The sequence below is a fragment of the Silurus meridionalis genome, chromosome 29, assembly GCF_014805685.1.
Source record: "Silurus meridionalis isolate SWU-2019-XX chromosome 29, ASM1480568v1, whole genome shotgun sequence".
NCBI lineage: Eukaryota > Metazoa > Chordata > Actinopteri > Siluriformes > Siluridae > Silurus > Silurus meridionalis.
In genome coordinates, this window is record NC_060912.1 from 9136886 (window position 1) to 9146342 (window position 9457).

General features: G+C 37.9%; 1 protein-coding gene across 1 annotated transcript; it reads right to left on the reverse strand.

Annotated features, from left to right (window-relative positions):
• Positions 1–1014: 1014 nt before the first annotated feature.
• On the reverse strand, positions 1015–9438 carry sdhaf3 (succinate dehydrogenase complex assembly factor 3). Its single transcript, XM_046844293.1, has 3 exons — positions 9422–9438; positions 8414–8612; positions 1015–1323 (listed from the first exon to the last, which is right to left on the reverse strand). Exons 2-3 carry the CDS (start codon positions 8588–8590, stop codon positions 1129–1131), a joined length of 372 nt encoding a protein of 123 aa, XP_046700249.1. The 5' UTR covers positions 8591–8612; positions 9422–9438; the 3' UTR covers positions 1015–1128.
• Positions 9439–9457: the final 19 nt, after the last annotated feature.

A 9457-nucleotide genomic window follows, 5' to 3' on the forward strand; every position in this document is an offset into this window, starting at 1 on the left:
TGCTCTGTTATACTGCGTTTCGTTATAATGTTGGTTTTTAGAGCCGTAGCGTCATAATGCGGTGTATTTAAAGGTCGAATGATTCAGGTAGGACACCACTAAAGGCCTTGGTGTGAAAAGCACAGCCCGCAATTGGATTTTTTCCCAGTATGACTCAAGAGCTTTGCACAGCTGCACTTTACAAAGCTGCACCATTAGTAAACATTTATCAAACCCCTTTTTCAGGCTAATATTCCTATCAAACTGGCACTCATTTCACACTGTAGTGTATTTAGACTTGATGGATTCTTGCCTACTGTTATGTGTTCCACCATGGATCCTGGATAAACTACAGTTTAGTCCGCGTTAATCGAATTATAATAAGAAGCGACAATACAAGCTAATTTGATGAGACCAGACTGGTTCATGTTTAATAACTCCTTCCTTGAGTTTAATCATTTTTCAACCGTGGTGAGAAGAAAAGCATCACAAAGCCACACATACAGTAAACCACATCCTATTACACTCAGTTAGGCAAGAACAGGAATCTGAAGCTATAGAAATGTTTTTGCGTCAGCACTGAGATCACCACAGCTGTTCCTTCTAATCCATACAGATTTGTACGGCCAGAAACTGTAATTCATCGGAAAAAACAATTGATCCGTAAAATAAACAGTATCTTGACAAGATGGAGACAATAAACCCGAACACAAGCTTGTTATCATGGCACACTGATTTCTAGCTGTAATGTGTTCATATAAAGCACACTGATGTTTGAAGTTCTGTCAATTATATCAACAAAATCGCTTGGCGGCTAACAAGGTTTTCTGCTTCAGGAACGTATAATAATTGAGTTAAGGGTTTAGAAAGGAGGCATTATTGATTCCAGCTTTGGATTTGCATGCCTGGAGAACGGCAAGTGACTCCTGAGAATAGCTTAGTCTGTGAAGTTTTCCTGGAAGATAATTATGCTCATGGAGGAATGACTTTTTTGTGCCTCCCAGATGAGGTGGAAAAAAAAGAAAGAAGAAGAAACCCAATCAAGAAAGCATTTAATCAATATAATGTACAATTACACACTCTTAATATCCACAGACTGTATGTAAATCACAATACGAGTCCACTCTGTTCTATTCATCATGCAGATTCTCATTTCGGAGACCCTTCATCCTGGATATTGAATTGCTGGTTGGGTTTGCTGGACTCCAGCATCAGCTCGTAAAGCTGCCCGATCTGTTCGGCCTGAAAGTCTCTGAGCTGCTGCTCGGTCAGGTCAGCGCCAAAGACCAACTTTTCTCTTCCAGCCGCCTGTAGGACCTGCGTCTGTAGTGTGTCCCTGTAGTCCTGCAGCTCCAAAAAAGACATGGACATCAGAGAAGCGGAAAACACATCCCACTTAATAGACGTCATTCATATACAGAATTCAGTACGTGCTGGATAAATTTATTGTGTGATCTATTCCTGCATTAAACTGTAGGAGGAGCCCTTTTCAGCTTTGAAAATTGTTTTCTAAGCAAATGTTCTTACATTTCAATGTCAATAATTATTTTATACCGGAGTACTTTAAAATTCTCAAATCTGTTTGGCAAGAAAGTGTCTTTCACAACGAATATAGTGGATGCGCCATAAAAAAAAATGATTTCTTTAATATAATCATTATGGTCCCCAGTTTCAGCACTTAGCAAAGATCAAATTTAATGCTTTAACTTTACATTTCCAGTCATGGTAAAGTCCTCGAGAACTAATTTGTTCCACAGTCATTTCCATAACATCTAACATACGCACCATTCTTTTATAAATTCTTCAATAAATTTTATTTAACAAAGGGGTAATGTATCAACATTGGGGGTTACACCAACCACTTCATCACACCACCATGTTGTTGATTAATTTTCCTATACCTACATGATTTAAAGTGTTTTATTCTTTCCTTATTTGTTATCTTATGAAGATGGAGCCCAAAAAATGGCCAGGTCCTTGAAAGAAAAAAAAAATGGGCTGAACCCAAAATTTCAATTTCAATTTTATGACTTTAATAATCATAACAAACAAATTATTGGTCTGGAAATGACAAATCTTGTAGATCACTTCCTGCTCCAACAATCCTGCTTCCATTTATGAGGTGGTAGCTTATTGGTTAAGGCATTGGACTTTAGATCCGAAGGTGGCGAGTTTAAATCATAGCCATACCAAGCCGCCACTTCCGGGCCCCTGAGCAAGGCCCCAAATCTGCTCAGTGCTAATTTACTGGTCGGTCGTATGATTGAGATAAATGTAAGTTGCTCTGGAAAAGGTCTGTTAAAAATATCGTAAATGTAAAACTTATAAGGCATTAAATGACCTGCATCATAACCAAATAATAAGAATCATAGAAAAAGATCCCGTGGTACATGTGGTAGTTTCTTGTGTATTCATTTCACATTACATTTCGGAATCGTTATCATGATGTGGCCTTTACACAAGATGACTACATAAACAAACTTCCCCGTTTCTATTTATTTGCCCCTCAAACACATCAAGGAACAAAAATTCAAAGTAATAAATGGTGGCACAGGAGAGTTTTGGGCATAGATTTGTTTGGTTTGTGCACATTTTCTGATTCATGATTTGTTTTTACGACCTTTACAAGCTACATATTTGGGCTTGACACATTGTTTTTGCCCAGGAGTGTTTACCTACAATACATACAGTACAGCTTGATAGAAGTCCAAGCAGAAACCCTTCAAGAATGTGTGGAACTATTTTTTTTAAAAGTATATTGTGGCAGCAGGGGGGTGAGGCCAGGGGGAGACGAGCGGCAGGAATCACACATCTGATGGGAATGTATCTAATCAGTGATAGAGAAGAGATTGAGACATGTGTTTTTATTGAGTATGTTCTGCCAAAACTGCTCGCCGGCCCACTGTCCTTCCTTCCCCTGAACCGTTCGCTTTTCCACATATAGAAATCATGCAGACTTTGACTGCTGACTGCCAGCAGCGATTAGGAGGTGTAGCCGAGCAAAAAAAACGCTGAAATAGAGACTTAAGTGAGTTTGACTTTCCTTCATGTTCTCCAATTATTTTTTCGCGTCAGTTAGCTTTCTGCTCTGTCACTCTGTATTACGTGTAGAACAAGTGAAATGCATGCTAACTGCCCCCCACACACACACACACACACACACACACACACACACACACACACACACACACACACACACACACACACACACACACACACTAGGGCAGAGTAGTATTGATTTAATTTCTTTTTTGTTGTGGTTTTTTTAAGTCAAGAAAGGTTCTGACACCATTGAACCGGTCACACAGTTTAGGAGTTGGAGGACATTTAGAAAAGCGTGTAAAGATCTGGAGTCAAAGCTCTAATAGAGGTCAGAACCCACGCGTGACCCGTCTCCCCCACAGTGCGTACTGGAATTGGTTTTGCGATGCAGAAACTTCTTTTTAAATCCGGGAAAGTTCTCCACGGCACGCACAGGAGAACCGAACCCAAACCGGAGGGCGTTATCCGATTGGCAAAGTGACGAAGATATCGGTCACGTCTCAAGGTATGATGTGTAAATTTGATTGTGTAGGAAAAATGTAATTGTAAATTCTTTGCCTGAACTACGGTAGCGTACGATGAGCTCATTCATAAACATAAATAAGAGAAACTTGGAGTCATCCATCCATTCATGAAACGTTGTGGAAGTTTGGACGCAATTCAATTTCAGGAGCAAGGAGCCATTTGTCTGAGAGGCTTCCTTCCCTGCATAATGTAATTACACTGAATGTTTTGCCAAGCAGCTATATTTTAAGAATCACGAGGATTGTTCAACGGCAGGCTTTTTGGCAGCGTTCAGGTCTAACGCTGGTTGTGATGTCATCAGTCTGGAGTAAACTGGCTTTCCCAAGGACAAAGCACTTAAACAGATCTGTTAAAGAAAAGGGGGGAGGGGGGATAAAGTACCACGCACTGAAGTGACTGGTGGTACCAGTCTGCATAATGATTATCGATTCGCAATCTGTCTGTGCGTATATTTCCCTCAGACGCCACCAACCTCGTATATACTGTTTAGTATTACAGCCACGTAACAGCGAGTGCTCTTTGAGTTCGTAACTGATGAGAACTGGGAGAAATATGATAAACTCTCTAGATCAGAGTGCAGTTCAATTTTCGATTCTGATTGGTCAGAAGTTGTTGATGAGTAACAGCGCCATTCCAAGAGCCGTAATCCAGACGAACAGCACAAGTTTAGAGAAGTTAAAAAAAGTTTATTAACAAAAAACGAGTCGACGCAAATTCATTTTAACGCCAGTCATTTTATTAACGCGGATTCTGATTGACGATTTTAATTTAAAATATAAATAAATTAATATAAAAGGCATATTTTTAAGCTACGATGCAACACACATTTATTCACGTCCTTTCTTTACTCAGATTAAAAAAATAATAATAATAAAATTATTTGTTTTACTGATCAAAATCTACAAAATCTTCCATGATGCACACATCCGGCAATTAAAATCGTCCGTGTGGAAACATAGCAAAATTATATATATTTATAGTGTAACGGTGAACAAAATTTACGGTTCGGTTGATACTTCGGTTTTTAAATCATGGTTCGGTTCAATTTGGGTACGGTTATGGGAAAGAAATACAAAATATAAAATTTGTCTTTTTTTAAACACAGTTTATTATTATTGACATTTGTGATCAACATTAAAACAGTTTAAATTTTCATAACAATTTAAGAAAACAAATGCCTGCTTTTGCATAATATAAATAATATATAAATTAATATTTTATAATATAAAAAAATTCAATCAAATTAATGCAATACTCTTTTTTTATTATATTGATTCAATTGAGTGAACGATTAAATTGTCACGAATACATGCACAGCCATTTTCAAGGATGGTAAACCAATTTCCAATCTCTTTTGATGTATTTTAAAGTATATTCTATTTTTCTTTCCTCTTATGCATTTTTATTTGGGAAACCTCTGATCTAAAAGCACTCTTATGTAGCATAATAATAATAATACGTGTAAAATTGTAATATTATAATATAATATATTTATTATTCAAAATGTATTCATTATATAATTATATTTATTAATATATGCATATTTATTTCCTTTAGCACATTTCCATAATTCAGTCGTTTTTTATTTTTGCAATAAGGTTCAGCACTATTTTACATGGAGTGTTTGATTAAATGGTAATCGGCAAGTACTTAGACTTAGCTATCGGTAAAATTGGTCGAACTCTAGTTATTAACAGCCTCATTATTTGTGAGATTATGTGAGAGGAATGTTTTAATTTTAATAGCAATGAATATAAAATCATTCCATTATGATAGTAATAATGCTCTTATATTAATAGGATATACTGTATATCTCTTGAAAAGTAACGCTCATTTGTCTGGACGTTGCCGAACGAAATAATAAACTAATCAACCATTAGGGGGCGTAATATAAATGCAATTAAAATCATATTAAATCCTTTATAATAATACTGCTAGTCACTAGTCATTTTCTGTTTCAGCCCGACCCAGCCCTCTATTAAAGAAAGGGGAAATAAATGATGTGGTCCTCACAAAAAAACTTAACAGCAACCAATCAGCTAATGATTTGTTCAATGATCTGAAGCAGTGACATCACCTCCATTCCAATTCAATCTATGTGTTAGTGAGCGAGTCCATTTCAGTCAGGTCTTCATTTTCCATACTTCTTTTCCTCAATCTTCTATATGTCACGATCTCTTTTTTCTTCCTCGCTCTCTTTTATCCTCCTCTCAAGGGAAAGCTTGTATGGTGCAATGTGGCCGATTTATTAGGCGGGGGGGCCGAGAACTCCCTTGTGGCCTTCTGCGCTAATTGGATTAGAGCGAACACTCAGTAACACTCCTAATCGCATTTGGAGACTCGCTCAGCGTCTGTTCCTGGCGCTACCACCGCCCTTCCGGACCTTCAACCCAACCACACACACACTCCCCCCCCCTCTCGTTGGAGTGCTTCTAGAAGGCGAATCTCCTACGGGGTTATGAATGGCGAGGAAAGAGGTGTGGCTCCTCCAGGAGGCTTTTACCACAGTTATACACTCTGTTCTCTTTCACTGACCACCTCCAGATAGAACGAACCATATAAAGAATAGTTGCTTCAAAACGTATAATTAATTGCTTCAGCTACAGTCGTACTAGTGCAGAAAATAAAACTCCAAGGGCAGCTGTTGGAGAATCTGATCGTCACTGTGTTTTATTAACGAGAAGGAAATATGCCAGAATTCTTCGCTGTAATAAAAATCACGGAACCTCATGAATTAGAAACTATCGTACAGCTACAGCTATTTTTTGCGATAAATGCTTTTTAAAAATTGTTTAAACCATAAATCATCGTCCAACACTCCTTAAACACGCACAGAAAACAGAATATAGCGAGATGAATTTGGTGTAAATTAGCAGAAATATCGCGTATATCATGAGTACTGTAGTACAGTACTGTAGCATAGCCTAAGCGTAGATTCTCTGCGTGTTTATTGGTCGGCGTGACCTACGACATCAAAAAGATACACGTCGCTGCATTCGGTATTTTCATTGGCTAAATCTGGTGACGTTGGTCTTTAACTCCGCCCCTTTTTTTTTAAGATACTACAACCAATAAATAAGCAGGAAACCTACGTTTTTTTTTCAACACTAACAATTCCTTATGATTTTCAGCATCCGCAGAACCCGCGATTTTGTACAACACGACGTGTTCTTTGTTTAGTAAATATATGATACAATGTAAAATTTTTACGTACGCTTTTACTTTACAATTAAATGTTATATTTTTTAGGAATTAATGACCTTGTTTTAACATGAAACTCCATAAAAACCATTTTTTATTAGTTTAGATTTTTTTCGCAATTTTTCGCAATAAATCTGGACAATTCGCGAAACAAAATAGCTACGATAAAGTCGGACCGCGAGATTCGAATCCGAGATAAATCGAGGGACGACTGTACTCGGATTGTACTTCTATTCTCCGTCATAGTAAAAACTCTCTTATACTCACCAAAAACAAAAATGCCACTGTTTCCGTCAACTGCGTTCTTTTAAGGTTCTGTCCACATCTCGGAAATATCACATCATGACATACAGTATACGTGTCAGAAAACAGGTTTTCCAGGGACATGTCCGTTTATGTGTTATGATATACACAGTGTTATTCTTCTTTATAAACTGACTCGTATGTGAACACACTGAAATAGTTGTATTTATTTTTTATTATTATTATTATTATTTTTTTTTTTTACGGAAAGTAGACACGGTTTGTTTACTTTTCCTCGTTTACACTGACGATCGAGTGGATAATTCTGGGAATTGGACAGCAGATGTTTTAACTTCACATGAGTTGCCACATGATTGTGGATCTTCTGCATAAAATGCACCTATGACATGTCTAAAGCATTACTTTAATCTTTCCTGAAGAAAATTAACAAAAGTATTGGGACGCCTGACTTTTCGAGCCAGCACGTATTAGTATGTGGTAGCATTAAATTGTCCCTTTTTGAATTAGAAGACCCAAACCATGACAAAGCTAGCTCCATGAAGATCTGCTGTACATGGGTTAGATATGGTGGAAGACGTGAGTGGCATAAAATAGAGCTCTGAGCTCAACCATATTCACACAAACAACCTGAACACTCCAAAATCTAGTGGAACATCTTCCCAAAAGAGGGAAGGTTATAATAACAGCTAATGAATACTAAACGTGGGAATGAATACTAAAAATTGGGATGTGCATAAAATCACAATAGAATGTTCACGAAATGACTAAAATGCACAATTTTTAAGCATCACTCATGAGCTTTCTATAATTTAATCACCTGTAGTGTCTCATATTCAACAGCCCATAATAAGATTTTTTTCCCCTCAGCTCTGAACATTCCTGTACAGGATTGAGTGATTTTCACACATTCGTAGAGACGAAGTCACCGTTTAATGTTTACGAGATCTGGCAACTTGAGCGAGCGTGACTAGGGAAATGATGTGGGCGTGTCCAGTTGTTACCCAACAAAGTTTATGCAAATTTTATGCAAATAAGCAGAGACCGATGGCTGTGAAGAGAGCAGATGAACTGCCACTGATAAACACATGGGTGTTAAAACGCCTCTGTGTGTGTGAGCAGTAATTTCACAGAACTGATCTGATACTTCTGGGTGGAGTTTTGCGCATTCTTTCCCAAAACATCTCTATAAAAAGATGCAATATCTGCAAACCCGCCCCTGGGATCAACTGTGACCCTGATCAGGATACGATTCTTTCTCAAGATGAATGATCACAAATGGATGAAGCATGGAAACACCTAGTTGAAGATGTTGGTTTTAGTTATGAGGTGGATGGCGCCACCGTGTGGCTCGACGGATTTTTATTTATTTTCTTTAATTAAATTTTTTTTTTTTTTTTTTTACCTCCCATTCCTTCATGAAGTGCTGGACTTGCTCTGGAGATGCAGATCTGTGTCTTCTGAATTCGTCCTTCACGTAGTGATCACCCAAAACCTTCAGATCAATGGGCATGAACCTGTGCAGTATGAGGATCCTCTTATACAGGGCTCGGACCCTGGACACGTGGGCTGGACTGGACATGGCAAGTGTGTGTGTGTGTGTGAGTGTGTGTGTGTCTTTAATATACTACAGAAACTACAACACTTGCACCAAATAAAATAGCATTGTTTTCCAAATCAAACACACACGCGTTCAAACTCCCAGTGTCTCAAACCCAAATTAGGCCCCGTATGATATGTAGTGCACTCAAAAGCGTGCATAATCCAAAATATAACACCATCACAAAGTACACCTATGAAGGAAGTAAAGGTCTGTTTGCAATCCACCCAACAACGTCCTTGTAAAACCCGGAAATAGCGCCTGATCCTACGTTAGTGGTTCATCATAACGCAGATTCAAGTCGCTTACTGCCATCTGCTGGTCAAAGCACGAATTTCAACCTGCAGTCTGAGTGAAAAATACAGTGAACTGATCTAAGACTTTTTCTATGCACACAAAAGGGCTGTTTCTCTCAAATATTGATCACAATTCTGTCTAAGTCTGTGTTAGTGAGCACTTCTCCTTTGCTAAGGTGATCCATCCACCTCACAGGTGTGGCAGATCAGATGCTGATTAGACAAAATGATTATTACACAGGTGTGTCTCAGGATGGACACAATAAATGGCCACTCTAAAATGTGCAGTTTTACTGTATTGGGGGGTCCGGGGTGGTCTAAAAACCAATCAGTATCTGGTGTGACCACTATTTGCCTCAAGCAGTGCAACACATCTCCTTCACATAGAGTTGATCAGGTTGTTGATTGTGGCATGTGGAATGTTGGTCCACTATATATATATATATATATATATATATATATATATATATATATATATATATATATATAAAATGATCAGGAAAATATTCATACATTTTGTGTGTGTGTGTGTGTGTGTGTGTGTGTGGAGAAA